This window comes from Amborella trichopoda, chromosome 5 (assembly GCF_054954075.1).
Source record: "Amborella trichopoda isolate Santa Cruz 75 chromosome 5, AtrichopodaSantaCruz75HAP2 v2.0, whole genome shotgun sequence".
NCBI lineage: Eukaryota > Viridiplantae > Streptophyta > Magnoliopsida > Amborellales > Amborellaceae > Amborella > Amborella trichopoda.
Genome location: NC_142340.1, coordinates 16,438,898 through 16,461,564, shown reverse-complemented (window position 1 = coordinate 16,461,564; position 22,667 = coordinate 16,438,898). Strand labels below are relative to the sequence as shown.

General features: G+C 36.8%; 2 protein-coding genes across 14 annotated transcripts in view; both read right to left on the bottom strand.

Moving 5' to 3' along the window:
• The window catches only part of LOC18448156 (Endoplasmic reticulum vesicle transporter protein), a 44,931-nt gene extending 41,995 nt beyond the window's left edge, over positions 1 to 2,936 (bottom strand). For 2 of the 6 annotated variants that reach the window (XM_088867572.1, XM_088867575.1), the window contains exon 1: positions 2,710 to 2,881. The gene's annotated coding sequence lies outside the window, so the exon portion shown is untranslated. Of the gene's footprint in view, positions 1 to 2,709 lie in introns of all 6 variants that reach the window. The other 4 variants (XM_006858234.4, XM_020675985.2, XM_088867574.1 and 1 more) reach the window with 4 other exon arrangements.
• An 8,539-nt stretch (positions 2,937 to 11,475) lies between these two features.
• The window catches only part of LOC18448154 (calcineurin B-like protein 1), a 35,491-nt gene continuing 24,299 nt past the window's right edge, over positions 11,476 to 22,667 (bottom strand). For all 8 annotated transcript variants that reach the window (XM_011630210.3, XM_011630207.3, XM_088867568.1 and 5 more), the window contains one exon: positions 11,476 to 11,902. Coding sequence is in view for 4 of the 8 variants with exons in the window: in XM_011630207.3 (XP_011628509.1) it covers positions 11,848 to 11,902 (55 nt within the window). In the remaining 4 variants the exon portion in view is untranslated. The remainder of the gene's footprint in view (positions 11,903 to 22,667) is intronic.

The window sequence follows — 22,667 nt, the reverse complement described above, 5'->3', positions numbered from 1 at the left end:
TTAAACATCTTTTGAATTTTGAAGAACCAAAAAAGGATGAAAATAGCCTTGTTCTATGGAAGTATCTTCTCCAGCTTCTAGTCGTCAGAGTGGTGATCCGGGTTGGAAGTATGGTTACATCCCGAATCCAAGTGATAAAAATCGTATTAAATATAATTATTATGGAAAGGATACCAATGGGGGCATTTGCCGGTTTAAAAAACACTTTGCTGAAATTACGGGAGATGTTGCCCCGTGTAAAAATGTTCCTGAGGCTACCAAGGAGGAAATTATACAATATTTGAGTTCAAAGAATCACAAAAAGAAGGGTACAGCAGCCAAGACTCCTAGGGCCTCATCTGTACAGACTATACATACTAGTAAGAGGAAGGTAGAAGAAGAGGAGGAGGAAGAGGCAGATTCAGAAGAAACAGAGGAGGATAAGCGTTATATTGAAGAGAGAGATAACTCTGATGATGATAGCCTCGACTTTGATGCATATGATGAAGCTTGCGCTATTGATATTCCTTCTGATGATGATTGAAGACTCTTGCCTCTAGGTGCTGAGTGTTGAGTGTTGAGTTTGTTAACTGTTGTGTTGAGTCCGTTGACTGTTGTGTAACTTGTGTTGAGTCACGAGTGTTGATTTTTGTTACACTGTATATTTTCTAGATTTCTGTATATTTCTGTTGTGTTGGGTGTTAACTTTTATATCACTTGTATGGTTTTACAGTTTACTATTTTAACAATATGGATTATCAAAATTCTCTTCTCGATTTCTTTTTTTTTTTTTTTTTTTTTTTTTTTTCAAGTTGGATTGTTGGAATATGGTATATTGGGATTTTTATTTTTTTCAACTGGTCAACCGCCGAGGTTCTGGGCACCCGCCTAGTGCTTTTTGATACACTGCTTATAACTGCTATTTCTCAGCAGGGACACGGATTGTACAAGCGAAAAGGCCTCTGTGAGCTCCTAAATTTTGGACTCCCTAAGAGGTCCCTTGAAGGTCACGTTCCATATGGTAAAGTCAGGTGCTCTGGTCAAACAAAAATGGCAATCCATATGCCAAGTGCTCAGTCAAAGACATTTCGTCTCCACCTGCCACAAACACACCCCAAGAAGGGAAATATTACAGTGTTTGAGGCAATGGATACCAAATCCAACATCTCGTTTGGGTTCAGAAACATTCTCCAAATAAAATAAGTGAAATTTGTGCAGTCTAGTGCCCCCAGATCATGGAAACTTCTTCCTTAAGCTCTCTTTCCAAAAGAACTTCTTCATCGACTTCTTCCTGAAACTTCCTCTGGGGCTACGTATGATAAGAATATAAGGAAACTACATCATATGCCTTTTTAACCCCACATGGACTTGATAGCAGTCTAATGACCGCAATACCAACTAAACACCCCGAAATTGGTCAAAATGAATTCCATGTTCTGCAAACATGCACTAACTTTTAACGTTAACTTCCTCAAGAAAAACATGGACTAATTTTATCGCACTTGAATAAATAATGCTCCAAAAGATGGAACACAACACTAACAACAATTGGAGATAAAATGTTCAAGTAACTTTTTCTTGAGAGAGAAAATGTTCAAGTAACTTAATAGAAGATCACTCACTTTTTTGGCAGAGAAACAAAGAATAAGAAGAATTTCATGTTGAGATTGGCCAAGGATAAATAGATAAACAAATCAACCACAAATTAAGTTAAAATTCCACCAGAGATAGAGAGAAATGCATATAGTGAGCGGCAAAATGGAGAGAGATGGGTATCTGTGGGGTAGAGAGAGGGCAGGGAGTTGCAGGATGAGAGAGAAAAAACGTGGACAAGAGTACAAATCAAGGAGATAAGAAAGCCCACATGGTGCTCATTCATTGTCTCTCATCTCATCAACAAATCTAGATAACGAAATATAGAAAATGCGACCAGTGAGTACTTAAGCAACACATTCATTATTTGCATATCATAAGTACCCAGCTCTCAAAAAACTCGCAAACACTTGAAGAATACTAAATATAACCACCAAAAAGTTTTTCCATAGGCAATTCTCCAAATTTCAGTAACAAATCATAGAAAAACACATGTATAAGAACAAAAATAAATAAACAAATAAAATCGCTAAATCAGTAGATCATATCAGTTGGATAACCCAATACAATTGGGAGAAAAATATCCATATAAAAACAAAAACAAAAAAAAAAAAAAAAAAAAAAGAAAAACAGTTGGATGCAAATTAAGAAAACACCCCAAAAGGAAGAATGAGAAGAAAAAAAAAAAAAGCATTAAACAACTTGAATGGAAGAAAATTAATGAAACACCATGATGGGATAGAAATTTGGTTAACAAGAATTCACCACACGCTATATAAAACTTCAAATAATTGAGGAAAATAACCAGCAAAAATATTCAATAGTAACCAAAACATCAACCAAGATGAAGACAATATGAAGCCCACACTTTCCACAAGCAAAACACATGAATCTCAAGGCCAGGCGAGGTCATATACCTCTAAAGTTCTCTGAACAGAATCTAAGAAGACCAAGGATATCAATGAATAAATTAAACAATACCGTTGAAAAACAAAAAAAACTTAACTCAGTAGATTGTGGAAAATAAGAACAAAAAAGGCACGTCCATTGGTGGTTTTTCCATATATGAATCGAAAAATCATTGAGTATTGTGAAAAACTATGCAGAATCGGGATGAATAGAGGAGAGAGCACTCACTGTGATTCTCTACGAGTGCGAGAAAACCAGCGCCAAATTTTCTTGCGTTCTATACCTGTGTTTGATCGGTTTCAAGGAGGCAGAAAACTGAGTTTTAGAGAGAAAGAGGGGAGAGAGAGATTGAAGCGTTTGAGAGAGAGAGAGAGGCCTTGAAACGAGAAAAGAACAAAACGAAAAGGACAAAAGGTCAAAGGGAAACCTTTCTATGCCCCCTCATCCAACCGTCCATTCTGAGTCCCAATATATCTCCATGCTATTTTATTTTTTATTTTTCTTTCTATAAATTATTTCGACACTAAATTTTAAGCATGCATTCCTCTATTAAACTTGTACTAGCGAAAAATATAAAAAAAATATTTTAAATGAAATAAAATATCTTGAAAAGTTTCAAAAGGTATTTTTAGTCATTATATTTTATCAAAAAAATATTTTTAATATTTTTTATAGGTGCATCCAATGAAAAGATGGCACGTACCAAATTTCATATTCACACAATTTGTATAAAAAAACTAAAAATAAAATACATTGAGACGACAGATCTAAAATCAAACGATGAATAACTCTCTTGATCAAACTTGGACGGCTGGATGGTAAGAGGAGGATAGATCTTCTATGCTACAGGGAAGCATATAAACCTTTCCTGGTTTATATATTTCACCTACAGTATATAAGATCTATGCTTCTCCTGCAGCATTAAACTTATATACTTTTCCTTATCTAACCGTCCCTATTGAATGGAGGGTTAAGATTGTCCCAATCACAATGTCACGTCTCTAAACCATTTTATTGTTAATTTTTTGTCTATAAATTATTTTGACAGCAAATTTTGGATGTCCAATCCTCTATTAAACTCGTAGTAGTGAAAATTATAAAAACAATATTTTCAATAAAATAAAATAACCAAAATAGCACGTTCCAAATTTCATGTTCATAAAATTTGTATAAAAAAAACTAAAAATAAAATACTATGAGGCGTTGGATCTAAGATCAAACGGTGAGTGGCTCTCTTGATCAAATTGGACAGCTGGATGGTAGGGGAAGCATAGATCTTCTATGCTGAAGGGGAAGTATAGAAACATTTCCTATAAGTAGGGTAAATCCTCACTTTATAACCCATCAAAAATGGCAATTGTCTAAAAACCTTCAATTCGATCATCTAAGATTAAACATTATAGTTGTAACATGATTTCAAGTTCTAAAAATAGTGTATATTGCAAAATCATCTAGACCATCTATTCCCCTTGGGTGTTAATAGATATGCAAAATTTGTATTATTCTTTAAGTTTCGAATTTATTGTTGGTGTTGGAAAGTGATTTTAAAGCATCATAAAGAATTCTGATGTCCAAAATGCTTTTTGGATGAAGATTTAAGGCAAGGCTTTATTTTGTTTTCATTAAGCCTATGCCCTGCAAAAATTTCATCCATACATTATTATGGCAATACATATTACAGTGTAGTGTACGAATTGGTCTAGTTAGAGGTGATCAAATATAATTAGGTGTTATACTTTGATCCATGTAATGATAGCAATCGTCAGTATCATTGTCCCGATTTTATCATAACTATTTAGGTTGGTTGCATGAATCATGTTTCATCATTTCGCTCTATAAGTGTCATACCTTCAATCAAACCATAAATCATTCTATTTATTTCATGATACTCTATCCACGTCTTTTCAAGCTTTTCTATTGTCTTTTTTAAGTCTTCTACTTGAACCAGATCACCCCTCCTAACTAGTGTTGTTTGAAGTTGACGTTGCACATGGCCAAATCACCTAACTCTACCTTCTATCATTATATCGTCGATTACAACTATCTACAAGTTCTCTCAAATATATTTATTCAAAATTATATTATTTATTGTCTTTGTGCTCATCTATTTAATTATAACAAACCTATCCACTTAATGGAGAAGACGATGAAGAGCGGATAGCATCATGGAGCTAGTACTTCAATGGTGATGCTAGGATAGTTTCTAGTTTAAAATGAGGGAAAGCATACTATGATCCATAGTACCAATGGGAAGTTTATGGTTATCTATATCCATCACTGTCCTATCATTTGATGAAAATGATAGGTCTACATAGGATGGACCACTTGGACCATTCTTATTCTTGTGGGTTACACTTTCTATCCATCATCTTTCATTCATCAAGTTTATGATAACTGAAAATTATAGTTATAAATCTTCTATGCTCATATAGATCATGGTGTACCTTACTGTGTACCTTACTGTGTTATTTGAACATTACCCGTTTGACCTGGTTTTGAACAATAATTTGACCTCGAAACAGCCTTTAACCATATGGACTACAATGAATGATTTTAGCACTTGGTGGATTACTGCATTTTTATTAGAAAGAAAAGATTTCACAAAGGACCAAAACAATAAACTACTAGAAATACAAAGCCTATCCAAAGAAGCTCCTCGCTTCAGCAAGCCATCTGTAACACCATTTGCCTCTCTCTATCTATGCCTATGCCTGAAAGAAATCTCTAACTGATTACACAAATCCATTACCTTAATTCAAATAGATCGCAAATTCTAAGGTCGTCTAGACTCCTCATTGCACCAATTAATCATGTTCAATGAATCTCCTTCTACTATACATAAAACGCAATAGAATCTGCGATCCATGAAGAAGAGCAGGTAGTTTGCTGAAACGCAATCACAAGGCCCATAACAGAAGAATAAAAGATCGCCATTACTGTTTCAAAGCATGCCAACAATACTTGCTGGTCTTGGAGTACCAAGCAAACTGCCATCAAAGTTACATCCTCCCAACGGAGGTTCCCATCTTTCTTTCAGTCTAACTTTAACAACTCTTTGATTAATCAATTTTGGAGAGATTAAAAACCACGTCAATTTTGGATACCCCTTTCCTTAGTGATTGAAAACCAACTCCACAAGAAAGTAGGCGAAGTTCTCATCGTCCATTATGGAAAAATGATTTTGAAATATGAAAAATTGAAGTTCATGGTCATTTGGTGTACAAGTAGTATCCAGGCATTGAGAAATAACTACAGAAGAAGAGAGATTGACACTTCAGATAAACAAGACTTGGAATTTGGTATAGCTACCAAGGGATAGAAAGGTGGTTGGTCGAAAATGGTTGTTTAAGATAAAAAATAGGGCGGATGGCAAACTTGAAAAGTACCAAGCAAGATAGGTGAAAATAATTGCAGGTTTTGGCAAATCAAGGGTGTGCTTTTGCATAATGGTGGAGATTATTGAGACAGTGATGCAAATCACCTCTATTTGGCATTCCCTCTTTTATTTAGGGGTTTTTTGTTAATCAAAATGTGTTTTATGAAGCCCCATAAAGTGTATTGAAGAGAGAGAAAACATATGAAAAAGTGTAGAGGTGTTTATAGAGGCAGAGATTGGGGACTTTTGCAAAAACTTTAGCATTGTTGTGCCTTTGTATTGGGCCGGATTGCATTCACATTTTTTTTACGACTACGGCGTTGGTTGATGGTGATGCAGAAAGGAGTTGATTGACGGTGATATTATGGTATTGTGGAAGAAAAATCATTTTGAGTTTTCTTTTCCATTATAATGTAATTTTTATAGAACCCACAAACTTGTAAATTTCTTCTATTGATAATGAATGCATCATTGCCCATGGTCTATAGATGTTGCCAATGCCCTAGGCATGTAGTTGTTGGCAATTTTGGTGAACCATGTAAAATGGTGTGCGCCTCTTGGTTTTGATTGTGTTGTGGTTTGGTGATTTCTCATTTTACTTGCTTTTTGTTATTTCTATATATTTCCCAAATTTATTACACATATTATAGTTATTATGGTTTTTAGGGATTCTATTTTGATATTGGATTTGTTATTGTTGGGAGCTCACCACATCAAGTAGATATCTAGGTTATCCCTATTTGCCAAAATAACATAGCAACAAGAAACGGGAACAAAGAAAGTGATGATTAATTATGGTGGATCAATTCACACAACGCTTGTAATTATGATATACTTCAAAGGAAGCCACTACACAATGCCAATAAGCGAAAATGAACAGTGTTTTATTCCATAGGCTTAGCGCTGTCCAATTTTTTTGAACGGCATGGATATAAAAGACCACCGCAACGGACATAGTAGGTCTGTTGTGGTTTTTTTTCACTCAATAAAATACGGGCAATCGCCATGGTTCTGTAGATATGTGGCGGGGCGAAATACTATTCAATTTCACCTATAGGCTTTTTTAAAAAAATTTCTACTTCAAATACTAAAGAAGCTAATTTCATCTAAGAAACACTGACAAACAAAGAAATGGGGAGCTGAAAAGGTCTATAATGATATCCATGCCTCTTATTTGCAGTTCACGATGTGGAATCCAAACTTCTCAGGTACATATTTTCTGAAGAATTCATGAAGCCACTTGTTTAAAAATCTAGCAACATAAAAAGTTTGATATGATTGGAGACATATGGCCCATTTACAAGAGTTGGATTGATACCAACTCATATACTTAAAGAAGTATTTAAGACTGGAAAAAGATAAAATAAGGCTTAGGCTATGAAAAAAGGTAAGTAGAGCAAAATTTGTAGCTCCAATGGTCGCAAACTTTTAGGGCTCGTTTGGATATGAGGAAATTAGGAATATTCGATATTTGAAATTTAAAGAAATCTATGGATTTTCAATATCAAGGATTTTTGTCATAGATTTTTTAAATCTCTTGTTTGGATAAACTATACAAAATTCATAGATTCCTTACAATTACTTTTATGTCCATTGTTTGGTGACAAAACTTGATCCAATTTCTCTCCCTAAAATTTTTATATGTTTTCTCTCTCTAAAACTCAAAATTTGGGATAGTGTCTATAAAAATTTTGAGAAAGTTTCTCTCTCTAATATTTGATATGGTTTTTCTCTTTGAAATTTAATATACTTTCTATCCAAAATTTAAAATTTGAAATTGTCTATCTAAAAATTCTGAGATAATTTGTCTCTCTAAAGTTTTTAGTTGCTTTACTCTCGCTAAAATTTAATATAGTTTCTCTTTCTAAAATTTTAAGATACTCTCTCTCTAAAACTTAAAACTTGAGACAGTTCCCCTCTTTAATAATTTTGAGATAGTTTCTCTCTATAAATATTTTTAAGCAACTTCTCTCTCTAAAATATGATATAGTTTTTTTCTCAAATTTTAAGATACTTTCTCTTTCTAAAAGCTAAAATTTGAGATAATTTCTCTCTAAAAATTTTGTAATAGTTTCTTTTTCAAAAAAAAATTATATATTTTCTCTCTATAAAATTTGATATAGTTGCTCTCTTAAATTTTAAGATGCTTTATCTCTCTAAAACTTCAAGTTTGAGATTATTTTTCTCTTTAAAATTTTGAAATAGTTTCTCTCTTTAAAATTTGATATAGTGTCTCTCTAAACTTTGATATACTTTCTCTCTCTAAATTTTAAAATTTGAGATACTTTCTCGCTCTAAAACTTAAATTTTGAGATAGTTTCTCTCTCTAAATTTTTTTGGGATAGTTTCTCTCTCTAAAAATTTCGTGCACTTTCTCCATTTAAAATTTGATATAGTTTATCTCTTGAAAATTTTAATGTATTATTTCTCTCTAAAACATAAATTTTGCGATAGTTTCTCTCTCCAAAAATTTTGAGATAGTTTTTCTCTCTAAATTTTTTTAGGTAGTTTGTCTCTCTAAAATTTTATTTAATTTCTAATTCTAAAATTTTCATGTATTTTCTCTTTCTAAAATCAAAATTCGAGATAGTTTCTCTCTAAAACTCAAAATACGAGATAGTTTCTCCCTCTAAAAATTGAGATATTTATCTCTCTAAATTTTTGTTTGGCCTTTCGCCTTTCAAAAATTTGTAAGTTTCTCTCTAAAAGTTTAAGAATACTTTCTCTCTCTACAATTTTAAGAATACTTTCTCTCTAAAACTTAAGATTTGATATACTATTTGTCGCTAAAATTTGTTGAGATAGTTTCTATTTCTAAAACTTTTTAAGTACTCTATCTAAAATTCGATATAGTTTTTCTTTCTAAAAATTAAAATATGAGATTGTTTCTCTGTCTAAAATTTTTGAAATAGTTTCCCTCTCTAAAAAATTGAGGTAGTTTCTCTCTCTAAAAATTTGCATGTACTTTCTCTCTTTAAAATATGATAGTTTCTCTCTAAAACTTAAAATTTGATATAGTTTATCTCTTTAAAATTTTGAGATAGTTTATCTCTCTAAATTTTTTTGGTACTTTCTCTCTCTAAAATTTTAACATACTTTATTTCTCTAAAATTTTAACATACTTTCTCTCTAAAAGTTAAATTTGAGATAGTTTATCTCTCTAAAATTTTGAGATAGTTCATCTCTCTAAAAAAATTTGGTACGTTCTCTCTCTAAAATTTTAACATGGACAATGATTGTATCATATTATAATGCAATCACACTTGTAGAAAACAATGTTTATGGTATTTGTATGAAGTCCTACCCTCCCCCTTATCCAACCGTCCATTTTTTAATGGACGGTTGGATAAGGGGAGGATAGAACTTCTACGGTTTAGGGGGAACATAAAAAGTTTTCTTATTTGAAAGTTTTCTATATTCCCCCTACAACATAGAAGTTCTATCCTCCCTCTACCATCCTGCCGTCCATTTTTTATCAAGAGAGTCACTCACTGTTTGATCTTAGATCCGACGTCGCAAAATATTTTATTTCTAGTTTTTTTAATGCATTTTTTCTGAATATGAAATTTGGTACGTGCCATCTTCTCATTGGGGTGCAACTATAAAAAATATCAACAATAATTTTTTGATAAAAAATAATGACCAACATACCCCTTTAAGCATTCAGGGGTATTTTGGTCATTTTATATTATTGAAAATATTTTTTCTTATATTTTTCATTAGTGCGAGTTTAATATAAGAATGGACGTCCAAAATTTGGCATCAAAACAATTTATAAAAAATAATTTATAAAAAATAATTTATAAAAATAAAATAAAAATAAAACAGTGTAGAGACATGGCATTGTGATTGGGGCAATCTAAACCCTCCATTAAAAAATGGACGGTTGGATAAGGGGGAGGATAGAATTTCTATGTTATAGGGGGAACATATAAAGCGTTCTCATTTGTATGACCCAAAATTTTACACACACACTCTCTTCATCTCAATAATTAATCTCAAAAAAAAAAAATTCAATTTGAATCCTTGATATAGTCAAAATTGGCCCCCTCCAACGAATCTAAGCCGTTCATTTGGTTAATTTCAAGATCTTAGCCGTTACAAACTCAAAATCATTTTTTTTCTTTTTTAACATTGTTCATCTAATAATAATAAAGGCATCTAAAAAAAATGGAAAAAAAAAATCCTTCTAAGGCCTAGATCTAAGCATCTTATCAAAATGATCGGCCTATGTTAATTGGGCTAAAAAAATACTTTCTAATTTCCATTTTCCAATTTTTCTGTTTTTGTGATTGTTCATTAGAATGAAAAGAGTGCGTATTTCAAATTTTGGATCAAACAAATGGCCTTAATATGGTTTTTGAAGATTGTTGCATTATACTACGATACAACCGTTGCATGAAATACCCTTTTAACATACGTTCTCTCTCTAAAATTTTAACATGCTTTCTCTCTCTAAAAGTTAAAATTTGAGAGTTTTTCTCTTTAAAAATTTTGAGATAGTTTCTCTCTTTAAAAAATTCAAGTACTTTCTATCTCTAAAATTTTCATACGCTACCAAATGCTCCCTATGTTCTAGGTCGAGGGAACCAATGAGTAAAATCCATCGGCATTGGAAATGCAAAAATACAGGTTTTGGTGTGAAAATAAAATCATGGAAAAGTAAGTCTTATTTTCATGATTTTGATTTTTCTGATTTTAAGTATCCTAATCATTAAACAATCAAAACGGTGGATTTTGACAATATCCAAGATATTAGAAATCCATATCTTAAAATCCATTTACCCAAACAGGCACTTAAATTAATCTTCTCTTTGACTATTTTGGATGTGCAAAAAAAAAAAAAGAAGCAAGGATTTCAATCCCCCAAAATACAAGGATTTTAATCCCCCAAAATAATCTATCTTGTAATGAATTATCTAGGTCATCTATTTTCTAGTATCATAGATCCACACAATCTAGACCAAAGCTTCAAATTTCATAATCAAAAGTATAAATAGATTTCCAAGCCATCATGGGGTTTGCATGTCAAAAATGCATTTTCCGGTGAGGTTTTAAAGCGAGGCTTTACTTTTCTTATCAGAGCCTTGTAGAATCTTCATCCTTTAAGATTTGGCATGAAAATTTTGAACCAATTTGACAAATATTTCCACACCGGTTTCCAAGAAATCTCTTAAGCATTTGCAAAGGATCAAACAATGCTTGCAGCTAGAAACTTTCCTGGTGACTTATCCTTCTCTTAAAATGAGGAGCATTGCCCATAATGTAGTCGTCTTAACATGCTGGACTTGTTTCTTATAGCAGCAGAGCTTTATACAACATTCCAAAAAGAAATAAAAAAAAAAAGCAGTAAAGCGCCTATGCATGTTCCCTTCTTTCTCTATGAGCAGCAATATCTGATGGATAGGGACATGCTCATTTCCAAAGTACAGTAACTTGAAAAAAGCATTGCCATAAGCCATATATCAATATGCGCAAGAGCCATGTAAATCATATTACGCAAAGAAAATGCCTTTGACTAAGCCATATCATCAAAAGGGTTCCATAAATGCATCATCAATGGTAATCCATAAGAAAAATGCATAAAATGCCTCATCAATAGTAATACATAAGAAAAATGCAGGTGAACTCGCTTGCCTATAATCTGGTACAACTTTTAACCGTCCAAATTTACAGGGAAAACATTACAAACTACACAACCAATTATAATCGGATCCCAATGGAAGTATGTTGCATGTAATAACAGAATTGAGGAATGTACTTTTCAATGCTTTGCAGAAATGATTTCAATAATGTGCATAACCACAACAATTATAAGAATACATACACAATAGAGAACCGAATAATGACCACCAATTTGAACAAATAAACAAATTGAATTGTGCAAGCAGAAATTCTTTTGTCGCAATGAGCAGGAACAATTGGCCACTCCAGCTGCATCTTGTCAATGAACTTTGAGCTGCCAATGTCCATATCAAATACTCAGCATTTCAGTCATCAACTTCAGAGTTGAAGACGAAACTCGGGAATGCCGTAGTGAGGTCCCTACATGAATATTGCATGTTAGAAATAGTAATAGGCCATGTTCTTTTCAATTATCAGACTGAAATGCAGCTAACTGAAGAATGACATTAAATAAACAAATTTTCTTTTTGATGGAATGACTCTCTCAACTAATAAGAATAATCTGATGCATAATTGGGTTAACAAAAAAATTGTGTTGTGTTTGTATGGTGTTTAAAAAATTTAAATCAAAATTAAACTCCTAAGGGAGGAGGTTTTGTAATGAGAAGAATGGGTCTTGAAGACCCAGATGACTACCCCTTTGGAAGGTCAGAAGCACCAAAGTTGTATTTATTTTTAATCACCCGCTGCCAAAATTGGCATTCAAAGGTGGCATAGCACCACCACCACCACCACTTATCAAATACTCTAGTGCTGCTGGGGCTACCAATAGGACAGACTCGGGCTAGCTACACTTAGGTAACTATTCAAGGGCGAAGTAGAATTCATGATAGAAAGAAAAGCATTTATTAACCATAGTGGAGAATAACATCATCCACATGAGATGTGACATCACCCAAATGGAGCATTAAATGCCACTAAATTCATATTTTAATATCTATTATACCCCTCTTAATGATGAAAATACCCTTGGTCAAAAACAATTTGTATTACAAAGCAAGGGTAATTAGTGTCCAATAATGTTGACTACATTTAGTAAATACTCACATGTATATGTACCCTAACATAATATTTTATCTATATATATATATATATATGTATATATATATATATATATATAGAAAACTCTTCCCAATGCCTATAGGCCAAAATGATCAATGATTTCGCCTACCCTCATCACCATCCAAACTTCATCGCACAGTCACAATTGTCCGGTAGTGTTTCAATTTTCTTTTTTTTTTTACAAATCCAAATTACTTGAAATTTGGAGTGTGCGTACCTCTTAATGAGGCGCACTTAATAAAAATATGAAAAAAATAATTCGCAAAATATAAATTGACCAAAATGCCCCCAAAAATTTACGGGGGTATTTTGGTCAATTTATATTATTTTTTTTTAAATGTTTATTAGGTGTGCCTCACTAAGATGTACACACACTCTAAATTTCATATCATTCCGATTAGTAGAAAAAAAATGAAAATAGAAACACTATCGCACAACTGTGACCGTGCGATGAAGTTTGGATCGTGACGAAGGTAGACGAAATCACTGTTCATTTTCGCCTATAGGCATTTTGTAATATCTTCATATATATATATATATATATATATATATATGGATTTTTCTAGGGTTAACAACCCCTTAAAATACAATGGTTCACGTTAGAAGGGGTTGTGATTGGCATATTTATCAAAACAATCATTACTTTTTCTTTAAAAAAATTATTTAAATAGGTAATTTTACCATCTAGCAAGGGTAAATTTGAAATTTTTTACAAAAGTACAATAGCATTTTAGAAGTTAGTGTCCTGAAACTTTATTTGTATAGTGCCCTTGTTCTTTAGTTAAACTTTCAACTTTACCCTTACAGAGATGACAAAAGTAGCCTTTTGTCTTGTAGTAATATTTACAAAATTGCCCCACAAAAGTATCTTTTTTTAAAAAATAGACTACAAAATTAATAAATCCGCCTTTCACAACTCACTCTATATTGAACCTTTGTAATTTGAAGGGTTGTGAAGTTTAGATTATCCCTATATACCACAGACTTGCTATGTCTGTGGCGGTATTTCAAACGGAACCACAACGAACAGGGCGCCATCTATTGCGGTTCCGCGTGCTTTTTTGACCGCCACGGACTTGCTAGGTATGTGGCGGTCGAAAACTCCACGCCGTCCAAAAAAAATGGACAGCGATGCCCCTATGGCCAAAAATACTATTTATTTTCGTCCATAGGCGCTGTGTAGTCTCTTTCATATATATATATATATAGCCCACTAGCTCATATGAACATATGTGTTCATATGAACCCAACGGCCCAGAATGAATCTGGGCTGATCTGACGGTCACAGCCTCATTTCTAATTTTAATTTTAATTTTTTTTCTACGAATCCAAATAATTTGAAATTTTAAGCATGTATTCTTCAAAAATAGGAGAATCTAATAAAAATATCAAAAAAAAAAATTTTGCAAGAAATAAATTGACCAAAATACCCCTAAAAAGTTTCAGGGGTATTTTGGTCAATTTAATGTTTGCGAACTATTTTTGAAATATTTTTATTAGGAGCACCTTGATGAGAAGAATGGACGCCTTAAATTTCAAGATATTTGGATTCGTAGAAACAAAATTAAAATTCAAGTACCAAGAGGTCGTGATCGTCAGATGGCCCAGATTCAATCTGAGCCGTTGAGCTCATATGAGCTAGTGGGCTAATCTCAGCATTTTTCATATATATATATATATATATATATAGACACACACACATACACACATTTTTGGGTTGGGCTACGACAGGTCAGGGTGGCCTAGCCCTGATCCAAAAGTTTCCTGATTCTGTCTCTCCCTTGCCCTTTTGGTCTTATAAATGGTACATAGAGACACGCATTCTTTGGGCTGTGGGCTCTAAGGTTAGGCTGGCCTAGGCCCGGTCAAAAAAATTTTGATGCCCCCCCCCCACCCACCCACCCACCCTTCTTTCCCTGGCCTTTTGGGATTATAAATGGATTCCAATCTTACTAATGAAATTTCTGCACTCCTCTAGCAGCACTTCACAGGAAGTCCCTCATGACCCAACTTGTTCATAATGGGAGCTGACATCCTAAAGATTGACATTTGGAATACCAGAATATTTGGATAAGGTACATTTAATAGGGTGGTACATTCCATGCAACCAGCATGCATTCAAACCTCTCCGTTGAGGTTTCCGAGGCTTATCTAGGCACAAAGGGAGGCCCAGATATTTCTTTGAATGTATACCCATGTTACAACCTATCCTTTTGCCTAGTTCTTGAACTTTGATTAGGGGCAAACCAACCCTAATGAGTTTGGTTTTGGCCAGGTTAAACTTTTAGGCCACTGCAAGCTTGAAGCACGTAATGAAAGGCAAAAGGTTTTCCACTTGCTGAGAATTTGCATCACATAAGATGGGGATGTCATCTGCGTATTAAAGTTTGCCTCACTCAAAGATATGAAGTCTTGAACCAGTTTGGGGTGTACATTTTGCTAATAGATCTACTGAGAATCTTGGGCACTGTTTTTAGACTCGAACATGGAGACTTGAACTCGGACGAGTCACTCGGCCTCGGCCGATTGGCGAAGCCGAGTACTATGTACCGATTATTATATATATTACATATCCACAATAACTACCACATGGTGTATAACTTGCTTTTTGGCTATCACACATGCCTCAGCAGTCTCCCATCCATGATTCAAATCCCACCAGCAATGATTCCTATTTTTTTACTAAAAAATACATGTTCCTTATTTTATCTTAAAAATAAAAAAAGAAGCCTTGGGGTTCACAAAATAATGTACAATGGGTCAGCAGCAGGATTTGATACCTAGACCGATTGGCGAGGGGCCATAAGCACTTACCAGTACGCTACATGAGTGCCAGTCATAAAAATAAGTATCTTATTATATATACCTTAATTTATTTTGTTATTCCTTTTTTTAACATGACATGAACTCGGCCGAATAACTCGCATCCACCAGGGTCCAAGTACCTTGGCCGAGCTGACTTTCTAAACAAATATCTTGGGTATAATAATAACGAGGAAGGAGGACAAGGGGTCTCCTTGGTGTGGGCCCTTAACCAATGGTCATGCTCAAGACTTTACTCCTCCTTTGGTAGTTTGTTGTCTTGTAGAGGAAAGCAACATTACATTCACCCTCTTTGAGCCACTTGATTCTAGAGTGTTGGTATCATAAGATCTTCTATTGCTTGATAATGTTTAGGAATTCAGTTTTGACCTTTATTCTTCGTGTTTTTTCACTAATTATAAATCTTTAGTCTGTTTAATTGGATCAAGATTGTCGATTTCATTATGCAAGGCTCTCTTCTCAAAGTGGTTAATCAAACTGCTCACGTTTTCCTTGTTTCAGCTTTATTTCTTCAGGAATTGTACGTTTTTTGGAGAGCCCCAATTCAGCTCATCTCTGGACCTAAAAACATGACCACCACTGGATCAACAGCCAGATTAAATTTTTGAGCGCTCTAACACCTCTCCCTCTGTATTCAGAATCTTAGAAGATACTAAGAGCCTGACGAATTTCTTCAACAAGCCCTTCATAAATAAAGCACATGACTTGGAGCATATGGTCAGTGATTCCCTCTGCTCCAGCGACCCTTTCAATTTCCTCTGAATCCATAGAGAAGAAGAAAGACTCTGAATCCAAAGATATTAGTTCTCTTGGAACGTTTTTCATGTTGCTATGGTTCCAGGGTCAAGAGTACAGGGGTAAATGGGATAATTTCATTTGATTGCGATTTAGGATGGGTTGAGGAGGATGAGAGGAGAATAGATGGACTTTGCGGTGAATGTGATGTTTGTGGTATGGTTTTTGATTTATTGGAGGAGGACGGGATTAGTGTAGTTGAGAGGGCACATAGAGGGGGGTAGAGGTTTTTGAGGAAATATTTAGGTACCCCTGGCAGTCTGGACGATTCCTGATTGTCGAATGGGAATTGGGTGTGAGGATTGAGAACAAGCCAAAGCGGTCTGGAAAGACAACTCGACGAGGTCCCACCGTCTCAGTGTATGAGAAAGCAGCCATTTATGTTGTGGCTTGAGGGCTGGGAAGCATTGAGTCTTGAAGGTTGAGAATAGTTGGATGAGGCCCTAGAGTTTAATTTAAAATTTTAAATAATTAGAACTTTAATATGTTGCCACAAGTAATGCTCTAGTTGATGAAGCAGGAAGTGGTTAGGCTCTACTACAAGGACATGTTGCAAATATAGCAGGGACAGATGCAGTAATTGAATAATTGATAGCTTTAACAACAAAGGATAAAGACATGGAGATAGGGTGGAAGCTTTTTACATAGATCTATTATAAGTATTATTAAAAAATAAAAAACCCATTATCAGAATAAAATAAAATAAAAGTTGAAACAGTTGAGGATAGCATAAAAGTCATTACACTAGTTGCTTTACATTGTTTACCTGGATTTCAATGAAAGAAAAATCACAGAATTATATCAATGAAAAAGATCTTTCTTATCATGTTTAGCTACAATGACATCCACTTTCTGAATTTATTCCTACATTTATTCTTTTCTTTGTGTTTCTCTGTATCCCCTTCTTTCAAATTTCAGGGGACCGTTTCACGAAAGGCAATATCTGGATCGAGCAACACAATTATATCACATACAATGTAAACACACAATATGAAAGTACAAGAGGAACAACCATCATACAATGCCTACTGGCCCACGTGCTCCTCTAGACATTCAACATGGATGTCATGGAGTTCATGACCCCTTAAGAGGTACTTGATATCTTGGGCTTCCAAACATTTTCACCAATCCAAACTGCTCATCAGAGCAAAACAGGAATTAGGATAATTTCTTGGGAAGAAACAAATACATTAAATTCCTGACTTGGGTCGTGTTTGATTTATTGAGTGCATGTCTAGGAAAAGGGTGGCACTTAATGGAATAAAAGGTTTTAATGTTTTTTGTGGTCTTGAAATGTTGGCAGTTATCAAGACTACATGGACAGAGAGGAAGAATTAAGGGCATCTAATATGATGTGTAACACCTCTTTGAGGTGATGTGGTGAAACATCATAATCTATAAGCAAATGACTAGCAATCAAAGTTCAAACAGATAGAGAGGCAGAAGGTCTAACGCTCAAGATAATCATGAGTTCAGTCCCAAGGTTAATCATCCAAAGGTGGAGCAAGGCAGCTACATTCCAAAGTATTAAAACTCCACTTTGAAATAAGCTCAAAGGAAATCCTAGCCCAGCCTGTTTTCAAAGGATTTTCAGAGAGAGAAACGCTGGAGTAATTAAGTGTTGTGCAGGGCCAGTAGGGATTGAAGATTCTACTCGAGCATCGTCCCGAGCTCCTGATAATTTGAACTACACAAGATAATTCTAAAAATTCAGTTTTTTGTGAGTTTTCTCTAAAAGATATCTGGTAGATAAGGATATGGTAGGCCCTTGGAGGCAACCAAACATTAATATGGAAATATACCATGTTTTATCTTCCTTTTTTTTTAAATCTTAATTGAGTTATATATCGAAATTGGTTACGTGCAAAATCTGACAGTGTATATAAAACTGAAGAGTGGAAAACTCAGACTTTCTATACAGTGAAGGGATCAAGGTCAGTGGAGAAAGGTTACATGAAAAGCCTGAGCATAGTTATTGGGTGTGGGTGCGGGTGCGTTCCCGGGAGCGGGAGCTGGCCCAGGTCCACAGAACCGCGGATTATTAGACAATGTTTTAAAAAACGGTCCGCCTGGCGCCTAGGCGGCTTGGACCAAAAATCCGCCCGCCTAGACCCAAGCGGCCCTACACGGGCGGATGTACCGCGGATGCACCTGAGCGGGCGCCTAGGCAAGCTAAGCGTTTTTCATTTTTTTTAAATTACAGGGTGCCCGAGGTTCTGGGCACCCACCTAGGCGCTGGGTGCCAGGCAAGCCGCCTAGCGTTTTTTGAAACCTTGTTATTGGAAGCTCCTTGTGGTTGGGATTGTCGTCCATGCGATCCTATATCAAGGAAGTGCGATCCTTGTCATAGGGAAGCGCAATTCCTTCCTCAAGGAATCACAATAATATGTGAAGGGATTGAGAATGATATGTGGTTCATAGTACCATTGGGCAATAAACAATAATCAATGCATATGAATCAGTGCCGATGAGAGAAACATCATATACACTATGCCATACACTTGAGAACGACGATTCAAACCTCCTGGGAACAAGGATTACAATATAGGGATCCACGTTCCATCCAAGATCCCTAGCTCTAGAGTGGGTCCGTGACTTTTCCTACAAGGCTCCAGAAACTATGAGCCAGAGTGTGAGAGGATGTTTTTTTTCCCCTAAAAATGTTCACTTGCATTAAGCATATCAAAATTTACAAACATTGGCGCCCCCTCTAGAGGGGTGCCTAACAGATTGGCCCCGGGAGGGACAAAGAATGCTTTACGAGGGAAGAAAAAGAGCAACTGATTACAAAAGCAGGGGGCGAAATGGGCCTAGGTCACCTAGGTTGGGTTGGAATAGGCTCTTTCCCTGGCCAGGACATCAGCTGCGGAATTGGATTCCCTAAAGATGTGGTTCCAGGAGACCTGAAGGTTCCTGGAAATTTGCAGTATCTCTTCAAAAATGTGATCAACTCACCACAGGCAAGAGGGAGGATTGGATGCCCAAGCTATAGCGTTCCTTGAATCCCCTTCCACGCAAAGCACAGAACTCCAGGAAGAGTTAAACTTGCGAAGACCCTTTAATAAGGCCAGGCCCTCAGGAAGATGCTGCCATCATGTATTCTGAATAATTCCCCTATACCAGAGGGTCTAGGGTTTCCTAGCGAGAAATCACCTAAGTTTAGCTTGATGTTTCCCTCCTCTGGGGGTCTCCAAAGAGAAGCCCGAGAGATTCTCGGAGTTGGTAAAGATAACAAGGACTGCCAATTGCTGAAAAGGTCACAGTATGCAAAATCTTTGAAGAGCATACGATTTTTGGCCCAAAAGGAGACCAACCTTCGAATCTTGTTGATCATGAAGGTAAGGGAGGACTTAATGCTCCTGAAAGTTCTATTGTTCCTTTTGGTCCATAAGACCCAAACTGTGGCAGCAACAGAGGCCCTTCACAGAATGCAACTGGCTTTTGGCCAAGGCAGGGAGAGGAAGGCCTCGAATAGGTGAGGGATAAACTGAGGGGTGACCCAATACCAATTGAAGAATAGGAGCAGGTTGCTCCACAGAGCATAGGCGACTACACAGCGGATAAAAAGGTGTTCATTGGTTTCTTCTGCTGCTGTGCACATGATGCAACGTTTGGGGTAGGGGAGTCCCTTCTTTTGGATTTGGTCGATGGTTAAAACTCTTCCATAGAGATCCACCCAACAAAGGACTTGATTTCTAGGAGGGATGAAAGGAAACCAGGCCTTAGAGGCAATGAAGAGAGGGGGGAGAGATGGGCTAATGGGGTAGTTCAGGGCACGAAAGAATGAAGATACAGAGAAAGTGCCTGAACTAGCAGGTGCCCAGATGAACTTGTCTTCGCCATTGAGGACGAGGAAAACCGAGTGCACCAGTTCAGCTAGAGCCCCAAAATCTTCGAGCTCATGATCGAATAGAGGTCTCCTAAAGTTGGGGGTCCAAAATCTGGCCGACCCATTCAAAGTGAAATTTTCTGCAACCAAGGAGTGAATATCGTGTGTAAGGGAAAACAGATTGGGGAAAAGATCCTTGAGTGGGCAACCCTAACCAGGGATCTAGCCAGAGTTGACTTCGTTTCGTGCCCTGAGGCGGAAACGGATATGGTGGAGGAAGAGATCACGACAATGGAGTACCGACTTCCAAAAACCCGAGATAATGCCGCTGAGCCTGCACCTTGGTGTCCAGTTGTCACTTCTGCAACAGTATTTGTGGCGGATGACTTCCCTCCAAAGTTGATGAGGCTGAGTGGCATAACGCCACCACCATTTACCCATGAGGCCAGTATTATGGGCTCTGAGACTGCGAATGCCTAAGCCTTCAAGGGCTTTCGTCCTACACAGCTAGGGCCAAGAAATGAGATGGTATTTGTGGCCATTGTCCCCTGACCAACAGAAGTCACGCATCAACCTTTCCAGCCTTGCGGCAATAGAGGCAGGGATATTAAACTAGGACATTTGGTAAATTGGGGCATTAGAAAGGGTTCCCTTAATAAGTGTGAGCTTGCCTGCCTTGGAGAGAAATCTTCCTTTCCAGTCTGCAAAGAACTTGTCCAGAATATGGCTCCAAAGGTGAAGGCGGGGCATGCCTAAGCACCGAGGGAGACTGAGATATGAAGAAGGTAATTTGTTGACTGAGCATCCTTGTTTTTCGGCCATGGACTGGGAAAAGGATGGGTCTGAATTGACACCCATCATTTTAGTCTTGGCAAAGTTAACCTTGAAGCCAGTGGCCAGCTGAAAGCACCTCAAGAAGAGGAGTGCGTCGACCTGCTGGCTTGAGACATCACAGAAGACCAAGGTGTCATCCGTGTATTGGAGGTGGGAGATGATGGCGCCATGGGTGCTGGTCTGGAAGCCCCATAGAATCCCTGCTTGGTAGAACCTGGAGATGGAATTTCTGAACACTTCGGCCACGATAGCATAGAGGAACGGCGACAAGGGGTCCCCTTGGCGAATGCCTCTGGAGGCAGGGAAGAAGCCCTTTGGTGATCCATTGATCAAAAGTGAAAAAACAGGACTAGAGATACACCCGGGCAACCATTTTCTCCATTTGGGCCCCAAGGCCATCCTTCTCAGGGTCTCATCAAGGATCGACCAATCGACGTAGTCGTAAGCTTTCTCCCGATCAAGTTTTAAGATGATACCAGGGGCTTTTGAAATCATATGACTGTGGACACACTCGTGAGTATGAGTGGCCCATCAAGGATTTGATGGTCCTTAACAGATGCTCCATGTATAGGAGAAATAACCCAGTTAAGAACAGCCTTTAGCCGAGTTGCCAAAACTTTGGATAGGAGTTTGTAGGAGCTGTTGATGACACTAATTGGTCAGAAATCTTTGAGTTCCTCTGCCCCTTTAACCTTCGGGATAAAGGCCATGAAAGTTATGTTCATGGCTTTCCCCACCACTCCTCTAGAATGGAACTAAGAGAAGTAGGCAAGGATATCAAGCCGAAGAGTTTCCCAAAAAGATTTAAAAGAGAACATGGGGTACCCATTTGGTACAGGGGCACGGTCGGGACTGAAGTCTTTGATGGCAGCCAAAATTTCTTCCTCAGAGAAAGGTTGTTCTATCCAGCTGGATTGGTCTTGGGGAAAAGGAAGGATGGACAAATCGTCCATGGTGAGTCTAAGCCCAGGCAGAGCAACAAAAAGACGGGTAAAGAACTGGACCGCAGCATGTTCAATGAGCTGGGGTTGATCTATGATCAAATTGTCGACCTTGAGGTGAGTTATAGAGTTTTCTCTTTTATGACAGTTGTCTACCTTATGAAAATAGCGAGTATTGAGAACACTGATCTTCAGCCATTTGACCTTGGCTCTTTGGGCCTAATAGATCTCCTTCTTGTGGAGGATTTGGTGATATTCAAGTATAGCTTTGGATCGGAACTCCAAGTTGTTCAGCATGAGGGTTCTCGTCTCCTCGGTGACGTCCCAATGTCGAATTGATCGAAGAAGGGCCTCCTTATGGCCGTGGAAGTTACCAAGGGTTTGGGAGATCCATAACTTGAGGTGAAATTTGAGAATTTGCAGGTTTTGCTGTAAACGAAAGCTGGCCCATCCAGACACAAGGGGAGAAAAGGATTCCCACCAAGATTTGACCAGGTTGGGGAAATTGGTCTCTTCAAGCCAGACCAGCTAAAAATGAAACGGTTTGGACCCTCTAGAGACGGACTGGGTATCGAGGAGGATCGGATGATGGTTTGAGGTAGGCTTGGGCAAAGCAACAGAGTGGGAACCACAAAAAAAGTTGTCCCAATCCAAAGACATAAGAAATCGATCGATTTTGGAGAGAGAGGGGTTGGAAGAATGGTTAGACCACGTAAAAAGGGCTCCTTCCAGAGAGATGTCAATGAGTTGGTGGCTTGAGATGAAGTCTGAAAAAAGGATCATGGCCGGGTAACAGAAAGGTTGAAGTTCCGTAAATGTGACCATCGAGTGACATTAAAGT